The following is a 24,154-nucleotide window of genomic DNA, read 5'->3' as shown; positions in this document are numbered from 1 at the left end:
CAGTGGTCAGGAAGTGTTCATTCCCTTTCCCTTCCCTAATCCCAGTTACCCTCCCAACCCCTGTGTACCCAGAGCCACGTTGCACTGTGTACCCAGGAGAAGAGTCGAGAAACCAGCAGTCACGTGGTGGACAGCGCCTTCCTCAGTAGACACAGCCCCGCTGGCCCCAAAGAGGAGGATAAGCCGGACACTTCAGGTCAGTGGGTCTCAAGCCTTGATGTGTGCACACCTGGGTGTCTTGGTAAAAAGCAGATTCTGACTCAGCAGTTCTGGGGTGGGGCCTGAGATTCTGCTTTTCTAACAAGCTCCTGTGTGAGGCCAGTGCTGTGGTTCCGAGGGTCCGTCTCTGAGCAGTAAGTTCTAGGGCAAACCTTTGTGTCCATCACACAAGTCAGACACAACAGTGCTGCGTCCTGACTTTGGGTTCAGCGTTCTTCAAGCTGGACTCCCCGGAGACAGGGCAGGGCTCAGGATAAATCACCAGGTCCGGTCTCTCAGGACAGCCCCAAGATGACTGAAACTGAGAGGGAAGACACCGAGGGCAGAGATCAAGAGCGGACAGAGAGAGGCTCCAGCAGAGGCCGTCAGTTGCTTCGGGCAACAGCACGCCGGGACCTCCTCTGGGCCCTGGCAGACAGCAGCCCCTCCTCCCGCGCCTGCCAAGGCTCTGACGGACCGAAGCAAGAGGCCTATTTCCTCATCGGGCCTCTGAATAAGTAGGGCACTTCCACAAGGTCACAGTTATTCATTTAAATTCCAGCTCTAATCAGCAGGCAGAGCCTGAGAAATTATCCCTTCTGAAGAGAAAGACTGTCATTGGAGCACCAGAAGCAGCCCCTCATGGCTGCAGGGAGTGGCGCTGGGGGAGGGGAAGAGAGGGGTCTTGGGCCCACAGAACCCAGCACTGTTCTCTGCCCCCCTAGATCCTTCCTCTCCTCCAAAGGGCTTGTTCTCCCCTTGGCAGAGAGTTCTGGAACACACAGGAAGAGGGAGAGAGCAGAGGGCATAGCATGGTAGAGAGGGGGCCAGGGGCATGTGATAAATGCCTGACAGGGGTCTCCTCCAGGCCACCAATGTGTTACCCGGCCTTGGAGATGTCCCTTCCCCACCCGGGCCTCAGTTTCCTCCTCTGAAAAGTAAAAGAGTTGTCCCTTTGAGCTGCCTCAGGACCTTACAGACACACAATGCCTTGGTACTTGTTCCCACACTCTCTGCACAGTGAATATTCTTCAGGCCCTACTATGTGCCACGCACCGCACAGGAAGTGAAGAGTGCAGACGACAAGCAGCACCCCTGGCCCACAGCTCTGTCATGGAAATGCCAGGGTTTCGAAGAGAGAGAGTACAAGCTCTAGAGGTAGACGGATGGGAGATCCTGGTCTCGTACCAGCAGCCGGAGACTGTGGGCAGTGACCGACCCTCTCTGAGGCCTCTCTCGTCTGAGAGAGGACGGTAACACCCGCCTGAAGGACTGATGTGAAGAGTTACATCAGAGCGAAGTGTCCCTCCTCCCCTTCACCACATTGGCCTGATGCTACCCCATTATCCTAACCTCCCAACTCAAGGGCACAACCTCTCAACCTCACACCTCAAGGGCAGCAGAGTGGCGGATATGGAATCAGGCTGGAAGCCCCTCTTGACCCAGCTCCTGGATGCCTGGGTGACCTCAACATGTTCCCTAACGTCCTGGCCTCAACTTCCTCAGCATAAGAATGGGGCTCAACGGACACACCTCAGAGGGTTATTAAGAGAATAAGATGAGAGAATGGCTGTGGAATTGGAATAGGGCCGTGTGGGGCTAGTTACAGTTGCTGTGATGTGAGGGAACGTCACCTACTGACCTCCACCCCTCTGGAAAGATAGACAGGAGCCTGTGTGTCTGTGGCATTTCACTCCACCATATTGTTTCATCCAGGACCAGTAGGCGCCTTTGTGAGAATTACAAAATGACGCCCTCCCCCCTACCCTTGGTCGGAGGCAGCCCCACAGTGGAGGGATTTCATTCCCACAACACACACAAGTCAACACAGGGATCCTGGTTCACATCTCGGCCAGGAACCAGGAGGAGGAGGGGTTGAGCCAACTGGCACTTCTACAAACAAAACTTGAGGTGTTGGGCTCCTACCTCACCACCTTAAGGCATCTCAGAAAACATCATCTTAACAGGGAGGCCTTTCCTGAGATTCCTCTATAAATTAGAGGAATCTAATTTATAGAGGCGCCAGTTTCGTCTTTCTCCCCAGTGCTCATCATCCACCCTCTCATGTAATATACATAATACATACATATATGTAATATGTATAATGTGTGTGTACATATAGTTCATTGTCTTCCCTTGAGTAGAATAAAAGATCCATGAGGACAGGGATTGTTTTCTATTTTGTCCTCTGTTCTATTCCTAGTGCCTACAACAGTGCCTGGTACATGGTAAGTTCTCAATAAATACTTGAGTAAAATATTATTAAATACAAAATTAATCTAATGGAATCTTCCTAGGAAATGCTGTCCTATGCATCAGTTAGAACACTGTTTATTTTCAAAAGTAGGGTGTGGAGAGAAGAAAACAAAGACAGTGAAACCCTATTTATTAGCTGGGAGATAACTTTCTTTTATGTTATGTAATATACCACATAAATCAATGGCCAAAACCCCTACTTAAGTCTGGTTGATTCTTCTAGATAGTTAAAAAAAAAAAAAAAAGGGTAAATTCATTTGGAAAAAAAAACTGCTAATAACCCCAGCAGGGTTGCGGCTCTGAAACGAGGCACCTTGAGTGGTTTTTGGAGTTTTATTCCCCTTCCCCATAGGATAACATCAAATTATCTCTAAAGAAAAATAGACAATAGTCCCATTAGGAAATGTTTACAAGGCCTTCAATTGCTGGAAATTTTCAGTGATGGAATTTTCAGTGTGTTCTAATGGAGTGTGCATGGGCTTTGGAGTCACAGAGTCCTAAGTTCAAATCCCAGTGCTACCGCTGATAAGCCCTACAACCTTGGGCAAATGGCATAAACTGCTGGCCCTCAATTTCCACTATTATTCCACAATTTCAACATTAAAAGGACTAAACAAGAAAGTGTATGTGAAAATAGTTGAGAATGACAATATTCCCTTTTTACTTGGTACCGTTAATTACTCCTCTTAACTCAAAATTCTATCCAGTTTAGAAAAGTCTCCAAATCATTCTAAAGCATCTGATACTTTTTATCCATATATGGTTGTATCCTCTCATATGAGCTTGTGTGTGTGTATGTGTATACACATGTGTGTGCACACACAGATGCACAGACAATGCTTACGGTTAGAACTCAGGATGAATGTGCATTTTAATCAAAGAAATGCACAATTAGCATAAGAATGGCTCTTCCATTTGTTCATTGACAAAAACCATTCCTCTTCTTTTTCTTTTTTTTTTCTTTTTTTTTTTTTTGTTAATACAGTGAGCATGTATTGGTTACACAACCATTTAAAAACTGCTAATTTCATTGCGGGGTGGGGAGAAAGCCATTTCTTAGAATAAAAAGAAAGAAGACTTCTTTCACCCACATATTTTCCATGCTAAGTATGTCATATCTTCAACTTTTAACCACATGAAGCTATAGAAGATAAGTAGATCTAGATATGATAAGGCAAAAATGCTCATTAAATTGGAGAATTCATATCTTAAGAATATCTTTAAAAAATATTTCCAAAAGTGCTCATTTTCCACTTCTTTGATTCACCCAGAAATGTTAATCAGAAGGAGGTGACTGTATAAGCATGGGAATCACATTCCTTTGGTTTTAAAATGGTTTTCAAAACCAATACGAATACATCAATTCAAGGCATTTCTTCTCAACCCAAATCAATGAAAATGCAGTGTACTTAGATCTCTGCTCTGTTTAGAGTCCCTAGAAAAAGGTCTCACTCAGAATCAAACCATGCACAATCTGGCAGAGGGGAAATTTCCACGGCAGCTGTGTAAACACAGAGACTCACCTGGACCTTGACTGACATCTGTGGCAGCATTTTCAAAGAGAGGGAAAGGCAGAGGAGAGAAAGGGGGAGAAAAAGGAAGAAGAGTGTTAGAAGCACACACACACACAGTGCAATGTGCCCTTGCATGACTATCATGTTCATGCAAGACCCCAGAGGTACTCAGCTTCTGAGCACTTAGTTCTACCTTCACCCAAAAACCACCCATGCAAGCCGAGGGACCAAGCTCCCTTTCCACTGTGCATGTAGCAAGAGAGGTGAGCTACACATCTGTCCGGAAAGATATCATCCTGGAATCAGATAGGGCTCTGGCCAAGCAGACTGGAATCCTGCAAGAATATTGGTTAAAATATTCTGGTTGATTTCTGCATAACACCACCCAAGCAAATCCTCCTTGCCTCCAGATACAGAACACTGGACATGATGTCAAGCAAGTTTTCCCGCAGAGAGGAAAAATAATAAACCACTTCCTTGAGGAACAAAGAAAAAGAGGCATGAGAATGGAGAGCAAGTTGCAGCATTATTTACGACATAGGACTGAAGGACAGAAGATAACAAAACATTTATAATCCCCTCCCTCTCCAGTATTCCCAGTGACCATCCTTCATCACAGACAGCAGTATGTATGCGGGAGATTGCGTGTGAGTAGATCATTTGCCACACAAATTGAAATTCTGCCTCCCCCTTTAATTTTTCTTCTTGCTTTTCACCCCATCATTAATGACAGGAATTGCCATTCGAAATCACTTTAGACAACTACAGATAGACATCCAGCCCTAGGAAGGTTGACATTTGAATTAAGCCAATGAACTTTCAAAAAATGAAGAGCGGTTTACTCCCATCATCCTCATGAACACAATCTCATCCTCCTCCCCTCAAATGTAAGATAGAATCCTGCTGAGAAGCCAAATTGAAAGCAAGCCGGAGCTTTGTCAAAACCTCTAGACCCAGGGCACCTGGGTGGCTCGGTTGGTTAAGCAACTGCCTTTGGCTCAGGTCATGATCCCAGAGTCCCAGGATCAAATCCCACATGGGGCTTGCTGCTCAGCAGGGGGTCTGCTTCTCCCTCTCACTTCTCCTTTCTCGTGCTCTTTCCTCTCATTCTACTTCTCAAATAAACAAATAAATAAATAAAATCTTAAAAAAACAAACAAACCTCTAGACCCAACCTGAAAGGATATACCTTTCTGAGGAAATGGAACAGGGGGCTGCTTCAGGAAACCATTGGCCATCCTAACAATCCGGGGTGACTCACTTAGAATCACAAAATGGTAGACCTGGGATACCCACAGACATCATCTAGCTTAATTCATTTTTGGTTAAGATGTGGGGGAGATGAAAGAGGTTGAGAGACTTGCCCAAGGTCACACACTTAGTTCAGGTACAGAGACTACATAAGACTCTAGACCCCTTGAATCCCACCCAGTTCAACATTTGTTCATTGGAAACCCCGGTTCCTCAGAGGCATAGGGGACCCAAATTCAGTTCGTAGCTAAAGTGAGCACCCTGGAACCACAAAGGAGGCCCTCTTAGCTACCCTGTGAATAAGTCATGGGTTTTATTTACTGTGCCTCTAATTTGCTGCAATCAGATTTGTCAAGCTTCAGCAAGATTCACAGACACTAGAACTCTTGCCCCAGGAAAATCCAGGTGCTGACCTAACAGAGCTGTGCCCACACATCCAGGAGGGGCAAATACACAGCAACAGCTAAGCATTTCTCCAGCCCACACCTTGTATTCCCTAGAAGTTGTATCTGCCCAAAGAGACTTCTAGAGAGCTCTGAATCATTCCTCAGCCACACCCCCTTTCACATTTTCTGGTGAGTTGTTTGAGATTCAGGGTAAAGTGGCAGCAAGAAGAAAAGTGGCAAAATAGAAGAGATGGGAAGGGAAAACACTCTGTATAAATAACTAAGCAGGGCAATTAACTGTGACTGATGGACAGCCTAGAATAGTGGTCGTTAGAATACCCTTTCATTAAGCAGGATATCAAACTATTTACATGTGGGGGAGTTCAGTGGTGGGACTTTCAACACTGTTGTTCATGGAAACATGCTCTTGGAAACACCAACACCCAAGGGAGGCAGGATATCATGGAACTCCAAAGTTCTTTCGAAACTAAGTTGCCCATTTGAACATTGTGTTTATAATCTTAAACTCTGGAGACAGACAGATCTGGGTTCAAATCCCAGCCTACTGAAAGGCTGTAGGTCAATCCAGAACGTTTGAGTTGTTTGCCTCAGCTATACAATGGGAAGAGAGCAGAACCTCCTTCATGGCAGTGTTAGAAGATTAAATACTTTTAAAGCATTTAACTCAGTACAAGGCAAACACTGCATAAATATTACCTGTGCTGATTGTTACCAATTTGAATGACCACAGACAGAATTACCAAGAAATGTTGACCAGAAGGCTCCCTGGAAACACCTAGAGCCTACAGGAATTAAAGCTGGTGTGTGTGTGTGTGTGTGTGTGTGTGTGTGTGTGATTTCAGTTCAACTCTTCTGCTTATGAATGAAGAGATCTGTTCCAGCCCTCCCCTCTCTTGGGTCTTTCTCCTCCCATCCTCCTCCTCAGTGGGAAGTAGGGCAAGGAGGAATTAAAAGGTTGTAGGAGAATAGGAACAGAGGTCCAAGAAAATTCCATTCCCTCCTAAAGCTTTAACTGGCCTCAGTTCTAGCCCTGAGCATAAAACATACAGTAGCTCTTCTTGCCAAAGAGGGGCAACAAGAATACTGAGAAAAACCTCCTTCAGTGAGGGGTCAGGGTCCAGCCTCAGTTTCTAGTTGTGTCAGTGAGCTGGAGGCAGTTCTGAGCATTGTGTCTAACATGAAATAGAGACATATAGTGTAACCTGGCCCCTGTCCCAAGAAGCAGTGAGTAATTTGAATCTCCACATTCAATTCTGACCAACAGAATGAAATGGCAAAGCCTGACAGGGGCAGGAGGGACTCAGAACCTCAACCACATTCATCTGTTATACTGTCTGTCCATGCTTTACCCCTTCTTTGTGTCACAAGTCCCAGCTATCTTTTGGGGAACCCTTTCCCACCCTTAATCCATGCGGCTTGGTAAAGATGACCCCACCTTAGCTCTAAGTGTGGCCACGTGACTCGGGCCAGGCCATAGGAATTGGCGCAGAGAGTGAGATCCACAGCTGGATTGCCAGGATTCAGGCTCTGGGTCTACAGGCTGTGTAGACCTTGGGCCAGCTACTAGATCTTTCTGTGCTTCAGTTCTATCAACTGTAAAATAGGTATGATAATGGTCCCTACCTCCTAGGGTGGTTGTGAAGAGCTTGGAACAGTACCTATCTTTAGAAAGCCTTCAACATTAGCTTGTAATTTTATTACCTTCATATATGAGAGGACAAGAGTATTAAAAGTCTTTCCTGTGGTCACACAGGCAAGGAAGGCTGATCTAGGATGCAGATGAGGGTGTTTCTGACTCCATGCCTTGCTGCTGTCCCACTTCCAGGGTGACCATCCCCAGAGCTCCTTCTGTCTGTGCTTACTAATGGTCTTCAGCCTGGAGTCTATGTCTGGGGGAGGAGCACTGAGCCCCAGGACTGCTCAGAGGAAAGATAAATATGTAAATGCGTGTAGATATATCAATTTTTAGTGGAGAAAAATGGGGGCAAATTGCAGAAGAAAAGGCAGTTGACGACCAGCTAAGATTGATCCAGGAGAGACGGCGCCCTCACCCATATCAGCATTTCCTCTGCTCCCCCCTACTGTTTTCTTTTCTCATACTGCTGGGCCTGTAGTTTTCCAGAGCACCACTGCATTTAAATCTATATTCTATTTTCTCTCCTAGAAAATAGGTCAGACCCAAGACAGAGTTCACCAGGTGGGGTCCCAAAAGGTTTGGCTGGGCCTCGCCTCCAGGAGGATGGCTGTGCAGCCTGCCTCACACTCCCCAGAGCTTATCCAGGGGTGTGTGGGGGGGTGTTTGTATGTGTCTAAGTAGTGAGTTGGGGGAGCTCAGATTCCTCCCTTGTGAAATTACGTGGTCCAAATGAAGAGTAAGGCAAGAGGGCTCCCTGGCTGAGCTCTCTTCTATAAACACAACAGCAACAGATGGAGGGTCCCTCCTTTTCCCCCATGGTTAGAAGAACCAGATCTTCCCCCAAACTATAGGAACATGTTTTTTGAACTTAAAAATATGTGTGCTGATGTTACGCACTTGTGGCTGAGGTTATTGTTGAATACAGGATAAGAGTCTGTGGGGTACTTCGTGAAGGTAGAAATGCCCTAATTTACTTCTTCCCTGGTTGTGATGCTGAAGACAGTAGGTGAAGGGGGGCAGCTGTGGTCAAATCCTTCCTCCCCTGGGTTGCTGTCCCAATCCCTGCTTTGAGCATAGCATTCCTAACAGAGGTGGCCAGAATTTTTCAGCCAGATTGGGCCAGAATTTATTTTCATCAGAAATTTTTTTCACCAAGATCAGCATGAGTGTCAGAGGTAGGGGAACAGAAGGAGGAAGGTGCAAGGTCACAAGAGCCAGTCCTCAGATCTCATCACAACAGAAGAAATGAACACTAATTGAGCAGGTCCTGCCTGCAGCCTGTGCATGTGCTAGCCCCTAGACTGAACGGTCTTTGTCAGGCACTTAAGTTTCTCATTTTCTGTAGGTATTAGCTCAAAGATTACTTCCTCAGAAAGACCTTCCTTTACCACTTCTCTAAAATAGGGACCCCTCTCTGCCACTTACCCTGCTTTTCCTTCCTCAGGGAACTAAACACTATTTGATATCACAGGATGGGTCTCTGCTTTTATTGTTTATACCCCCTTTAAATACAAGCTTCACAACAGTAGTCTTGTCTATTTCATTCACTGCTTTTATCACCAGTTTCTAAGCTGGGTCTGGCCTACAGTAAGTGCTCAGCCATATGTATTGAATGGTTAATAGATCATCTCAATCAATACTGGTATCTGCATTTACACACAAGAAAAGTCAGGCTCCAAGAAATTAAGACACGTGCCTATGGACAGAGTAACAGAGCTGGTATTGGACTCTGAGTCTGTCTTAATACCTACTAAATTAAGAACACCTGTTTTCTCCTGTGTGGCCCTCATGATCAGGTGGATTGTCCCCATGTGGTAACAGAGATAAAACCTGGCAGCACTAGAGAAAATAGAGCAGCTGGTTTCCTGGTAATTCTGGTAAAATTCCCTGGGAAGCCTCTCACTGATTTAGCTTAGGTCATGTGTCTGTTCCTGAGCCAATTACTGTATCCAACATCACACGTCAGGGTAAATGTAGGGATAAAATGGGATGTCTCTATATCCCTGACACAAGGCACTACCAACTCATAATAGAGTTCACATTTATCGAATATTCTCTGGGCTGCTGCTAAGTGCTTTATATAGCTCATCTTATTCAGTTCTCACCAAAACCCTAACAGGTAGGAACGCCATTCATCCTGTTGTACTGATATGGAAAGTAAGACCCCGAGAGGAGGCTCTATCTTATTAATATTTCCCATACTCCGAGCAGCATAACCAAAAGGGTCAAGCTGTATTCCTGAATAAAAAAGCAAACCAGGAGAGGTACCATCGGACCCATCAAGCTACAAACTAGGGATAGAAATATAGGGCATATCACAAAAGTGACAAAAAGGCACAGCCAAGGGCAGAGGAAAGGGGTCAAATGCAATATGGCCATAGGCCTGGCCAAAGAGAGTCCTTGGCTGGGCTATACACTCTCCCCTTCTGCACCTATATCCTACCGCAGGATCTGAGGAGTCCGTAGGGCCAACCACATGTTCGCACCAAGAACCAGCAATGCTTGCCACTAACTCCTTTGCAGAGTACAATCGAGTACTCAGAATCCCTTGCCTAAATGGCCCCAAAGTCGCCGGGGTCCATTCTCCCAAAAGCTGATGTGTGTACACTAGTGTCAGGAAATGGCCAAGGAAAAGCGATTTATAGGAGTTATGGATTTCTACAGGCTGAGGTGTCCACACCAATGTCCGCAGGGATCTTCACGGTGCTGGAAGTGGAGAGAAGGGAGGCTGCCCAGTGGGAAGCAGATCCCCAGATCTATTCTTGCCCCAGGCCCACAAGCATCAGGTCAAGCCTTCAACTGAGGAGTTCCCCCAACTACAACATGAAGACAGAAAGAAACAAAAAAAAGGCAGACACTGCATCTCTCTAGTGGCCTGTCCTTTCTTGCCCCTGGGGAGAGTGAGCACAAGGTTCTTCCCTCTACTTCAGGAACAAATACAGAAACAATCTCGTCAGTTGAGCTAAAGCAAACTTCCAGCAGTGCAGCGGCTGGGTTTTCCGTGTTCTGGGGCTCCTTCCAGCTTTCGATGCCTGAGCTCTTCAAACACTGGAAGAGCTGTCTCTCCACAAAAGGCCAGGTGGTATTAGCTTCGTTCCCAGCACAGAGCCCATTTACCCGCCTTTGTAGAAGACTGAGCCCCCCCACCCCCAGCCCCGGTGCTGTTTGCTTTTGTTCTTTGATGCTAATAACTCCAGTTTGCAAGATGGAGCAGGGAGGTAGCTGCTGTGTCAGGGGCCGGCCAGCCTGGGAGGCAGGAGCCAGGAGAGGAGCAGCTGCAAAGCAGGAAGGAACACGGAAGGCACGACCATGGGCTGGGTTACTCCTGTGTCCAAATACTTTAGGGGCTCTCGCATACTGGTAGTGGGTCTGGCCTGAGAAACCAGAGCCTGACTGACAGCCAGGGAGAGAAGGAGACCCCTTGTCCCACATGTAAACAAACCTCAGTTCAGACGACAGGGTTTGATTTGGTTTGGTTTGAGCACAGACGTGGGGGGTAAGGCAATCTGGCATTCCAATCGTGACTTTGCCACTAGTTATTACCAATACTTTTGTCCAATGGCTTAACTTGATCTTCTACTTTGGCCACATGGAAATCATGGCAGCGGAGTCAGCTACAGAGACTCCAAGTCCCTAAAAAGTCACCACGCGGTGCAAAATCACATAATAAAAAACCACAGAGCTAATGGGGAAAATGAAGCTGGGGCATGACATCCCAAAACCTCATCAGTGACCCATAACAGAAGATAGGAACCAGATTTACACATGTTAAATGGTTAAGAAATCTATAAATACTACAACCACTGGAGCCCTCGGGAAAGACGAAGTGTGCTTGCGGGAGCAGGAAGCTTGTGAGTGGTTGCCAAATAGTGAGAGGAGGACGCTCTGATGTTGGACAGAGTTGTAACACCAGATGTGCATGGGTGTGGCTCACAGCACGCGCGGCAACGGAAGGAGCAGGCGTGCCTCTGAGGTGTGTGCAATTTGTGTGTTTCTACGCAGCCTGGCTTAGCTGACTGCAGTTTTCTGCCTCTACCTAGTGTTTCTTGTGGACAAAATCATGCATAATCAAAGGCAAAATTATTATGCTCAAATCGCTCCCCAATATATCAATCGCATTGGAACAAATTTGCATTTTCAAAACAAGCTTTCCAGCAGAACTGACTGTACCTAATTTATGGGACTGTTATGAGGGTCAGATGAGATGATCCGTATAAAGATCTCAGCACACCACCAGGCACAGAGTAAATGTTCAATAAACACTTACAGAAGTTGTTATTATGAATGTCTCTGCGGGCTTGTTGATACACACCTTGTAAACTGAAAGGGCCAAGTTGAGCTTCTATCCAGCCGTTTAAGCCTCACAAACAAAAGGCATCTCTAGCTAAATAGTACTTCCCTGTGTTAGGCCAGGAGGCTGGAACCTACAAGAGGCTCCCACCCAACAGGCTTTCAAGAAGACCTCATAGCAGGTAGGCAGAGCCAGGAGCTACAGCCCAAATGCCAACTTCCTAGGTAAAGAAAAGGGGCATCTCCCTCCCTCGATGAGCACGATTCACCAATAGTAGTACACACCTCATCCCACAGAACACCAGGAAATCGGGAGACAGACTGACCTAAGTGAGAGGCTGTCCCTCATCTTGGTAGGTAAGAGAGGTGGGAAAAAAAATCAGTCATTCCTCATGGAAAAACAGCTGAGACGAAGACAATTTCAATTTCCCTGCCCCCTGCTTATAGCACAGGGGTTAAGGGACAGGGTCTGGAGTCAGGAAGACTTGAGTAGAAGTCCTGGCTGTTCCACATACCATACATGAACTCAGCCATGCTAACTACCCTCCCCGAAGCTCTTTTCACTAACGTAGCTGGTATCAGAAAGATTAAATGATATTATAAAAGAAACTTAAAAACATGACTCAGAAGACGAGTGCATTCATTGTCCATTATAATCTCTGCTGATTAATGAAGGCCTCCTACATGGCTAGCACCTGTGGCAGTATTGTATGCGCACGTGTGTGTGTATGACTTCTTTTTGTTTTTTTTTAAAGATTTATTTGTTTATTTGATAGAGAGTGAGATCACAAGTAGGCAGAGAGAGAGGAGGAAGCAGGCTCCCTGCTGAGCAGAGATCCTGATGTGGGGCTGATCCCAGGACCCTGAGATCATGACTTGATCCAAAGGCAGAGGCTTTAACCCAGTGAACCACCCAGGTGCCCCTGTATGACTTCTTTAATCCCAATATAGATACATTTGCTACCCTCACTTAACAGACAAGGAAACCAAGGCTCAGGGAAGTTAATATGCCCAAGTTCACTTTATTCATATACAGTAGCCAGGATTTGAACTCAAATTTCTCTGAATTCAGTCTCTTTCTTTCCCATACCACCATCCATCCATTTCCAATTATTTCTGCCCTCACTGGTCAACCATCCAAATCTAGATCCTGGAGGAATGGGGGCAAATATCAAGAAACTGGTGTGGGCTTGCCAATTCCAGTGGTAAGAATTGATGGTTGTTAGCTAAGGACACCATCCAAACAAACAAACAAACAATAAAAACAAACAAAAAAAACCACAACTTATTAAATGGGAGAAGATATTTGCAAATGATATACCCAAGAATGGGTCAATATCCAAAATATATAAAGAACCTATACAACTCAATACCAAAAAAAACAAATAATCCAATTTTTAAAAAAGATGACCTAAATAGATGTTTTTCCAAAGAAGACATACAGATACATGGCAAGCCGATGGCTGAAAAGATGATCAGCATCACTAATTATCAAGGAAATGCAAATCAAAACCACAATGAAATATCACCTTAACACATGTCAGGACAGCTAGAATCAGAAAGACAAGAAATAACCAATGTTGGTGAGGATATGATGTGGAGAAAAAAGAACGCTTATGCACTGTTGGTGGAAATGCAAACTGGTGTAGTCCCTGTGGAAAACAGTATGGAGGTTCCTCAAAAAATGAAAAACAGAATTACTATGTGATCCAGTAATTCCACTACAGTGTATATACCCAAAGAAGATGAAAACACCACTTCCAAAAGATATGTGCACTCCTATGATTACTGCAGCAATATTTACTATAGCCAAAAGATAGAAGCAATCCCAAGTGTCCATCCAGAGATGATTAGATAAAGCAGGTATGGCGTCAATATACAATGGAATATTACTCAGCCATAAAAAAAAAAATGAGACTTGGGAAAACAGGGATAGACTTCAACTGTATAATGCTATACATGAAATAAGTCACTCATATGAGGAATTTAAAAAACAAAACAAAGACATAAAAAACCACTCTTAAATACAGAGAAATGGTGGTTGATAGAGGAGAGGTATGTTGGGGGAAGGGTGAAATATGTAAAGGGGATTAAGAATACACTTGCCCTGGGGTACCTGGGTGGCTCAGTGGGTTAAAGCCTCTGCCTTCAGCTCAGCTCATGATCCCAGAGCCCTGAGATCGAGCCCCTCATTGGGCTCTCTGCTCAAAAGAGAGCCTGCTCCCCGCCCCCAACCCCCACTGCCTGCCTCTCTGCCTACTTGTGATCTCTGTCTGTTAAATAAATAAATAAATAAAAATCTTAAAAAAAAAAAATACACTTACCCTGATAAGCACTGAGAAATGTATAGAGTTGTGAATCAGTATATTATACACTTGAAACTAACAGTGTATATTAATTATACTATACTGTATACTATAACAGTGTATATTAATTATACTCAAATAAAAAAAAAAAGAAGGGTCATTAAATATAGGAGAATACCCATGACATCAGGCTCTGTATTTCAGAGAATGGATTGTAAGTTGAGGCAACATATCCAGAACAGAATCCACCAAGATACAACATCCAGCAAAATGTGAATAGGAGTTCCTTGCCAACAACAATGCAAAAAACTGTAGTTGAGTAATAAATTTAGAAACAAGTGAATTAAACAAAAATAAACAAGTCTCTCTATGACAAGACTTCAGAAAGGCTAACTTACACTAACACACACTGTGAAGTCCAAGAGAGGAAACAGTATGCGGATTTACAAAGTTTTTAAACACTGGACACTTCTCCCTCTGTAGAATACCTAGTAACATCTCATGGAATACAGTTTCAAAAAGGTTGGCTGTGAGGTTCTCAGAACAGCTGGGAAGGCTTTCATTTGCCATAAGCCTTTATCCTCACCCCTTCTGTTCCCATAGCAAGCCCTGTGTCGGGCTCAGTTCGAAAGAGCGAACATTTATTGACCGCTCATACAGGCCAGACACTGACTTAGGCACTGCAGACTCCAAAAACAGCTGCCCAGGATGCAGTGAGTAGTAAATCTAATAATCCAAGAGAGTAGATAAACATGATGGGGTGGCCCTATAGGGCCTGTTATTGCCCTTAGCACTAATACAGGATTTAGGGTTGACAGAGAATGCTTCAAAGTTGTTTACTGAGAAACCCGGAAGTGGTTCCCAGAGGATGGACAGCAACAATTAAGTGGAGAGAACATTTCACCATAACTGGCCAGTGGTCATGTTGACACCCCTGAGAATGGGGCTCCCTGGGAGGCATGGCGGCATGTAAACTTTGAGCTCTAATACCAGCCCTGCTATTTACTATGAGCTTGTAAAAGTTGCTTAAACTTCATCTGTAAAATGGGCTTTATTATATCAATTTCACATTTGTCAGGAGGATCAAAACAGGCAAATGCATCCAAAAGACCTAATGCTAGCACACATTCGTTCCATTTTCTTTCGTGACATTTTTAGAGTAATACGTTAAAAAAAGAGTCTGAGGCTGCATATGGGTTTGGAAAGAAAAGGGGGTCATGACTGATTAGCATTGCCTGCCATGGGCTTCAGGAGAGGGTCACATATTGGTTCTTTCGCTAGAAACTTTCACCTGAAGGATTTCCTAAGGGTTCCCGCTCCGAGAATGGAGTTTCTCATGACCTGGGAACCTTAGGAAAAAAGCAAATGGCCCTGAAGCACACTACTAAACCCCATCAACTCTTCTGCTTTCCCTTAAACATTCTCCTGTCTTTCATTTTCAGGAAACGAGCAAGGTTGACTCCTTCCCTGAAAAAGCAGGTTGTGTTGTCATGTGAAATTAGTACCGTATCTGCCCTCACCTAAAAGAATCAAAGAATCACTGGGTGGCTCAGTGGGTTAATCCTCTGCCTTCGGCTCAGGTCATGATCTCAGGGTCTTGGGATCCAGCCCCGCGTCGGGCTCTCTGCTTGGCGGGGAGCCTGCTTTCCCCTCTCTGCCTCCTCTCTGCCTGTGTCTCTGCCTACTTGTGATCTCTGTCTGTCAAATAAATGGATAAAATCTTAAAAAAAAAAACATTTTTGAATCTGAGAACCAGGCATGTCACATACTAATTAATACCAGTCCTATTCTAAAGGGTTCAACGAGATCCTGCAGGCCCCAGCAACAGGAACTCAGAAGGCCAGGCAGGGTGGCCTGCCACTGTCAGGAAGCCCGGAGATCAAGCAAGCAGAAGCGGAATTTCTAGAACGAATTTCATATTTTATATATCACATAATGTGTCTTTTCAGTTAAATTATTATTATTCATCACCATTTCTAATCTTACATTTCTATGGTAGTCCAGTTCAAAAAGCGGTAAGGACATTACAAAGGGGCTGTTGATGTGATCTTTCAGAGAAAACAGAATAGGAGAGACGGAGAGAATTTTAGAAATGGAAGAATTTTCTGGTGTCAAGCAGAATCTGTTTTACAGGTTCATTCCGCTGACATGTATCCGAAGCACGTACCCGTGTCTGAAGGACTAGGCACTGGCGGGCTGGCAGGTAAGCAAGAGAGAGCTGGGGCTTGCGCTCTGGGCGTTTCAGGTCTAGCTTGGGGAGATGGGCCACAAACAACCAGATAACTAGTTATTTCATCGTAATTATGATCCATGCGATAAAGTGGCAAAGGATCCTTTGAGGCTCAGATGAGAGACACAGAGCTGAGACCAGGTCACTGACATGTCCACCGCTGGACAACACGGACACTAAAACCAGAACCCGGGTCACCTGCACCACAGTTCCCTGCTGCTCCCACTGCAGCACCAGTGCCCTGACAGGGGAGCTGGGACAACAGCCCGGCCCTAAGAAGACAGTGGCAACCAGGAGGGAAAAGCAAGTGGCCACATCTCGGCAGCTTTCATAAAGGAACAAAAGCAGACACCTGGGTGGCGCGGTCGGTTAAGCGTCTGCCTTCAGCTCAGGTCATGATCCCACGGTCCTGGGACTGAGTCCCTCATTGGTCTCCCTGCAGAGCAGGGAGCCTCTTTCTCCCTCTCCCTCTACTGCTCCCCTGCTTGTGCTCAGTCTCTCTGTGTATCTCTGTCAAATAAATAAAAACTTAAAAAAAAAAAAAAAAAAAAAGGAGCAAGAGTGTGATCTTGAAGATTCTGTCTCCCAGACACTCACTCATGCTTTGCAGCCATGGAAAATGGTTTCTACTACCTTGCGGTAGGGGCCTAAATGCTAGAGCCTTCAACAATCAGGACAACAGGGAAGGGAGAGGAGAGCCTCCCCCAAAACCAATTAGAAGAGGCAGAGAATGGGGGGTGTAGACCCACTGCACAGGCTGAGCTCTAATCTATCTGCTATACTTTGCTTGGGAATTAATCACACAAATCCCCAGATAAATCTGAGGCCGTTATTAGACAACACTAATATCCCCCTTAGAGTAATCCAGACAAACACAGCGAGAGAGGGAGGAGTCCCGAGTGGCCAGAAACCAGACCGCTTTCCTGTTCACACACATCTGCACAAGAACACAGGCATGGGCACTGGCCCCCACTCCTTGCCCCCAAGCCCAGATGTCTGCTTCCCAACAGCACCATAGGCCTCTGCTCTGACTGCTTCAGACAAGTGGGGTGAACTGAAAGATGGCAGAACCAGGTCTGGGTTCCCTCCCCACCCCCAACTCTGCCACTGACCTAATTCTCCACAAGAGAGGATTTTTCCTTTTTGGTCCTGCTTGTTTGTAAATCATGCCAGCCCAGTGCACACACAGCTTAAGGCAGGCCTGGCTGAAACAGGGAGAAGCCAAGAAGCTTCAAACCGTGGCCCCAGCTGCCATTTCTCAGAGAGGTGGCTTGGTGGGAGGTCCGTCAGGCTTCGAAGAAGGAATGAGAGGGTAGGAAGAAGAAAGACACCATCAAGCTCGTCCCAATCTTACATGCAGACCCTACCTTCACCGAACTAGGGGAGTTGTATATGCTAAAATAACCCAGCAGAATTCTGTCCTGAACTTGATGTATGACCTTGGGAGGATTTCTTAATCCTTCTGGATCACTGGTCTCTTCTTGCCAACACAGGATATTTGGACCCCTTATTTTTGACCTTTCAAGTATGTTTTAGACCTACTTTTTTTAAAAAAATGGCTAGAAAAGAGGCTGACTATAGTTTTAAGAAGATGTGAGTCTTTGAACTGCAAAAATTGACCTGGAATTTAAAAAAAAAAAAAAAATCAGACCTGTCAGGAAAAAAATCAACGCAAAATGGAACTGACAGCCGCTAAAAATGCACACGGTAAAATTTGTTATTGACTAAAAAATTGAAGGAAGAATCAAACATTCTTGACAAAATTTAGACTGGCAAATTTGATGTGAGAAAATGAGATGTGGTAGAAATAATGACCACAAAGGAACATTCACAATGGCAGAAGCTCTATAGGCAAACTTTGATAGGCACACAAAAAAACTGATCGATGAATCCGATCAGCATTATAGAAGACACATGGAGCAGAAGTGATCCGGTTATAACTATTCAGTAATATAAAAATGAGTTGGAAAAATTAAAAATGGTTTAAGTATGCTGATGAAAAAAATGGATTGAGGAATCATACAAGTCCCACATTATTTGCCTCCAAAAAAAAAATGCTCCTTTGATAAAAATGGTTTGGTGTTTATATGATCCTGACTGTACCAACATAGAGTTGAAATGCCTCAAGGTCAAACTGTGCAATCAAAACATATTAATAAATGCTGAAGAAAAATAAATTATATGATCTCAGAGGTCCATCCGGGTTGCAATTTTTCTTCTGATAAAAGATCAGAATAAAAAGCAAATAAAATTAAACAAATACTTTATTCCCAAGAGGAAAGTAGCAGGGGACCCACCCATGGCCCATGATAATAAGGGCAATAATAGATTTTTACTTTCCTATATTTCAAGCAATTTAGTAATTTTGGAAACTAACACAGGATGACTATTTTGTCAAGAAAAAAATGAAAACACCAAACTGATGCTTTCTATTATCCCATTTTTTCATTCCTTTTTTTAAAAGATTTTATTTATTTATTTATTTACTTAGAGAAAGCGAGCATGCGAGGGTGGGGAGGGGCAGAGGCAGGGGGGAGAATCTCCCACAGACTCCCTGCTGAGCATGTGGCCCGAAGCGGGGCTCAACCCCGTGACCCTGAGATCATGGTCCAAGCCAAAAATTAAGAGTCGGATGCTTAACCAGCTGAGCCACCCACATGCCTTCTGTATTATGTTTTCTTAAAAAGCCATTTTCATATGAAGAATTAAAATGGCATAATCTCAAAGTTAAAAAAATGTCACTTTACAATAAGCTTGTTTATTTCTCTTGTTTTCCTGAAGAACTTCATTCTAGTCCCTCTGCGTGTCTGTCCTAGAGGGTCGATGGGGAAAGTCTCTGTGCTCCAGCGTCCTTATCAGTAAAATCAGTAAGATAAAGCTACTCACAAACATAGTAACTGTTCAATAAATGTTAGTTTAAAACCCAGGGAGCCCAGGGCACTTAGGATTAAGTGGATTCCCAGTTTTAGATTGTGCTCCTCCAAGTACTGAGAATTGTTTACATGTCCTGGAATATAAAAGTCCCTGGTAACAATAACTGAAGTGTGAATTGACCAGGGCAAGCCCCCTATTCCTCTCCACCTGCCAGGAAAACACACGGAGCCGGCAGAAGCGCCTGGGAGGGCAGGCTCGAGAAAGTCCGTGCTAAGGGGAAAGGCAGCTGTTTGGAAATGCCTTGGGTTGCCCTCACACCGTGTGATGATTTGGGGAAAAAGTGTTTGGGGCTGGCGGCTAATGACACTTTCTTTCTCTCTTTATTTTTTTAAAGTTTTTTTTTTTTTTTTAATTTGTTTGAGAGAGAGGGAAAGCACAAATAGTGGAGCAGCAGGCAGAGGGAGAAGCAGGCTCCCTGCTGAGCAAGGAGCCCAATGCACCCCAGGACCGTGGGATCATGACCTGAGTCGAAGGCAGACACTAACCGACTGAGCCACCCAGCAGTCCTGCTTTCTGACTTTCCTGCCCTAGCAGTCTTTCATCTCCACCTTCTCCACACAGAGCTTCCTTTAGACAGAGATTCAACCCCCAAATCCTCACCTCTAGGGTTCTGAACTCCACATGGAGGTGTCCGTGTATACGCCCATTTACCAGACACGAGTCGTGTCCTCAGACCATCACACGGAAGGCTTCTCCCTTTCCCCACCCACGTCCTCCCTTCCTTTCTCTCTCCCAACCCCCCTCCATCCATCCACATTACCCATCAACCATATTCCAAACAAATACTTAGAAATAAAAGACCCAGGTCCCACCAGTGATATTAGACTACTCCACCTGTCTTTGGGCCAATCAAGTGACAATGAAGAGAGGTTGTCCCCCTCCACTGCTTCCTCCCTGTTCCTTCTCATCTTTACCATCACCTCCTCGGAGGGGCCTCCCTGGACACCCTTTTTCTCACGGGATCTCCCCCAACCCCGCTCTTGCTGTCTATGGCACTCATCACAATTATAATGATGCATATGCTGGATTAAGTTTTCCACAACTGCTTTCCTCTAACTTGTAAGCTGCACCAAGACAGGCACCACCACTGTTTTGATCATCGTATACGGTGCTCAGCAACCGTGTTCTTTGGCATCAGCCAGTTCTCGGGGAGCCACTTACCCCGTCTCAGCATGATGTAGGGGAATGGATGCCAGACTGGGAGTTAGACTACCTGGGCTCCGAAGGCCCCAGCCACCTGCAGGCAGAGTGGCCTGCTGCAAGTCACCTTGCACTTGTAAAGCTATGGCGGATGCTACAAGGAGTCCTGGCCACTTCGTCCAGATGGAGTGGGCTGGGTTTGGGGTCCAAGGAGGCCTCCTGGAAGAGGTGAGGTCTGAGCTGAAATCTGAAGGAGGTATAGGAATCAGTGAGGTGAATAATTCTTCTGGTGGAGGCCTGGAGGTGTTAGTGATTAGAGGTGAGGGACAGGATAGCAGGTTCTTTCATGGGGAAAGTGAGTCTGGGGGATGGGCTGAACTGGAGAAATGCAGGGTCTGAGCCATGGTTCGTTGTCTCTTGTTTATAACACTTTAAATTCCATAGTGCTCCTCTATTACTTTTCCTTGTCATAATAACCATGACATTATCATTTTATCCTAAAAACTGTTGAGAGGCTCCCCTTGAGAATGGGCTCTGGGGGAACAAACCTCTCCTTGGCTACACATTGGCTTAAAAAAGTCAAACGGTGGTGGAGGGGAAGAGGGAAGAATGGACCAGGAAGAGACAAGCAGGCTCCTGGAGATTAAATTAACCACCTGTTCCATTTCAAGAGTTCATGTCAGACGGCCATGGACTTGGGGCTGTGTAACTACCTCCATGAAGCATGATGGCAGAGCATGTGCCCTGGAGCTAAAGTGCCTGCTTCCAATAGAGAGCAAATGGCAGTATGAGCTTGGGCAAATACAGTGTGTGTCTCTGAACCTCAGCATATCCATCTGTGAAATGGGAATACCACAGCACTTCCTTGGAGAACTGTTGTGATCATTACACGAGGTCAGGGATGTAAGGTGCTTAGAACAGGGCCCAGTGTGTAGATAGTCCTAACTCAATGGCTAGCAATGACCATCACGCAACCTGATGCAGGAATCAATAGCCATAATGGCTTTCATTGATTGAGCGTCTTTTTATGTGATAATCAACCTGCTTCTTGCTTTGCCTTATTTCATTTAATAACTACAACCACCTAATATCTGCAGTCAGCCCCTGAAAAAGCCTTGGGCCTCCTGTGATTCCATGGAATGTCTTGAACTTCACAAAAGCCTTTGTTCCACCAAGCTTGAAGAGAGACCCCTGAATGTACATAGCACCGTTACTCTATGCTTCCCCTTTCAAAGCCTCTCTCACCTGATCATTGCTTGCTGAATGAAGTAGGCAGCATGAAGCCATATCTGTCTTGTTCCCTGTTCTACACCATGCTCCCCTGACACACAGTAGGTCATCATTAAGGGTTCATTATTGTGGAAGGGTGTGGGAAGAAGCCCTTTTGGAATAACATCATCAGTAAGAGATTTCATGTGAGCATGCATGCTCACGTGGGCTCCATTTCTTGGTTCCCATCACACTCCAGCTGGGCCCCTAACACCTCAATTTCTTCTGCTTAGAAAAATGTTCGAAGGCGTTCTCCCTCCTCCCTAGGCTCCCCATTCTGACTTACGCTGGATAAGCAACTTCAGATTGCTGAACAGCAACATACAACACAGCTGGGTGAAAATTCCTGTGTCCTGAAATTCCTGGAAAACTGTGAGGCACAGCAAGCATTCAGAGAACGGACACATCACCCACCCCCAACCCCGGAGAATCAGAGACAGGAGAAAGGCCACAAGCAGGCAACTAGAACTGAGCCTCAATTTCCTTAAGAAATGATTTTGCTTCCTTTCCAAACACCCTACCCCTGGCAGAGGTACAGAAACCACAAGTGAATTAATTACCAGCATCGACATCACTGGCTGCCCAGCCAGGAGCTTCTGAAGCCCCCCTGGTGGGGGAATCTTGCTCTTTTGGCTTGCAGGGACCAGAGTTAGAGGATCTCTGGTCAACCCCAGGAGAAGGTGTATGGCTTTGAACTGAGCACCACTGCTGGTATCCTCTAGAGCTCGATGCCCAACTCCAAGAAAAACGTAGACAAGGCATTTCATGTGTAACTCACATGGTCTCAAATGCAAAGCACAAATAAGAATGCCAACTGACTGATCTTGGGCAAGTCACTTCTTTTTCATTAGGTTTGATTCTTTCAGATTTCTGAGTCCTTGATTCCCATGGGATTCTGATATTCTGGGGTCCAGAAACTCCATCATAAGCAGAACATCCAAAACCCTCAGTTTCGTCACCTCTATATGAGACTTCACTTTCTGTTTGCAGAAATTTTCTCAAATGAACAGAACACACTAGATTGAGGGTAGAAGAAAGGCCAGTGTAAATAGTTTTTGAAACTCAACTATGCAATTTTTTTTTCAACTATGCAATTTTTTGATGCTGTTCTATTACATTCAAATGGGTGCCCCAACGTCAACCAGGTCATTTGCTGATGAGTGAAGAATTTTGAGGAACTTTCCTTTACTCCTAGTTTTCCTCTGCATCTCTGGTCATCCACTTGCATCACGCCATAGATTCCTTTTTTCCTATTATCTTAATATTAAGGTTCCCAAAGATTCTGTACTTTCTTCAACTCTCAATTATACTGTCTGCCTAGACAACCTCACCCGTGTGCAAAGCCCTCCCTCACCCCCTACAACAACCATGACATCTGCCCAACCCCATTCTTCCTCCAGCACCACCACTGCCCCCACCTGTCTCTGCACGTCTCCTTGCAAGTATCTTACAGAGCAAAAAGAGAAGGTGGAGTGTGGACAAACCAAAACTGATTACAACTCCTTTCTTGCCTTCACTCCAGATCTGTTCCTCCCACTGACTTTCCTGCCCTAGTTATACCTACAACAAGAAGAGCATGTCATTGAAGTTCCTTCAAGAATAATGCTCAGAGGGTTAAGCGTCTGCCTCCCACTAAGGTCATGATCCCAAGGTCCTGGGACCAAGCCCTGCATCAGGCTCCCTACTCTGTGGGGTCCTGCTTCTCCCTCTGCTTCTGTCCCTCCCCCTCCTTGTGTTCTTGCTTGCTCTCCTCTCTCTCTCAAATAGATTTTAAAAATCTTAAAAAGTAATTGATACTAATTAGTAATAGCAGCTAATATTCACTGAAAGCTTACAATGTGCCAAGTATTGTTCTAAGCATTCTATGTGTGCTATCCTATTTAAACCTTATATCAATCCTAAATGGTGGGCACTATTACTACACCCATTTCACAGATGGAGAAATTGTCCTTGGTCCAAATTTGCACAGAGAGTATGTGGCAGAGCCAGGCAGCCCGAGTCCAACACCACTCAATGTCACTGCCTTGCAAATTATTATTATTATTTTTTTTTTTTACTGCCTTGCAAATTATTAAGTTCTTCTCCTTAACATCTCTGCAGTGGACCCTTCTCCTATCTCTACCCCTCCAGTATAGACTCTCTGTCAATAAAACCACTCAGGAGCCTCCACCGGGCCTCTCTGCTTTAAGCCTTTCAATCACCAGCCAATCCATCATGCAAATTGCCCCTACAGCCATCGCCCAAAAATTCAAATCTGTTATTACTCAACTGAAAATCTTCCAATGGCCCCCAAACGCAGGAAGAAATAATATCCCAAATCCTCACAAAGCACTGAGACCCACTCAGTCTAACTCTCCTTAATATCTTCCCATTGGCCTCAATCCTTCAATCCAGCCACCTTTACTACTGCAAACTACTGGTTCGCGGGGCTGCCCTGAAATGCCCTCCGCCACCACCGGTCTAACAGATAAATCACCCAAGTCCAAGTGTGAATTGTCCTCCTACCCCAAACAGGGTGGGACACTCCCTTTTGAGCTACTCTCCTCACATCGTACCTGCCCTAACGCATGCTGCAATTCTTGGTTTGACAGGCTCCCCAACTAGACCACAAGCTCCACGTGGGCAGGGACCTCGTCAATATAGAACAGATACTCAGTGGATGTCAGAAAAATGTACTTATCCCAGTAAACAGATGACCTATTCCAAGAAACACATGATTATAC

General features: G+C 45.2%; 1 protein-coding gene across 33 annotated transcripts in view; it reads right to left on the bottom strand.

Moving 5' to 3' along the window:
- Window positions 1–24,154, bottom strand: part of NRXN3 (neurexin 3) — a 1,557,595-nt gene that overhangs the window by 1,454,335 nt on the left and 79,106 nt on the right. For 30 of the 33 annotated variants that reach the window (XR_014313528.1, XR_014313529.1, XM_082737604.1 and 27 more), the window contains exon 3: window positions 3,978–3,995. The exons of the other annotated variants lie outside the window; for them this stretch is intronic. Coding sequence is in view for 28 of the 30 variants with exons in the window: in XM_082737604.1 (XP_082593730.1) it covers window positions 3,978–3,995 (18 nt within the window). In the remaining 2 variants the exon portion in view is untranslated. The remainder of the gene's footprint in view (window positions 1–3,977; window positions 3,996–24,154) is intronic. 33 annotated transcript variants of the gene reach the window in all.

Source organism: Mustela nivalis (genome assembly GCF_964662115.1).
Source record: "Mustela nivalis genome assembly, chromosome: 6".
NCBI classification, from domain to species: Eukaryota; Metazoa; Chordata; class Mammalia; order Carnivora; family Mustelidae; genus Mustela; species Mustela nivalis.
The sequence above is the reverse complement of the archived record's forward strand: the minus strand, read 5'-3'. Positions and strand labels throughout refer to the sequence as shown.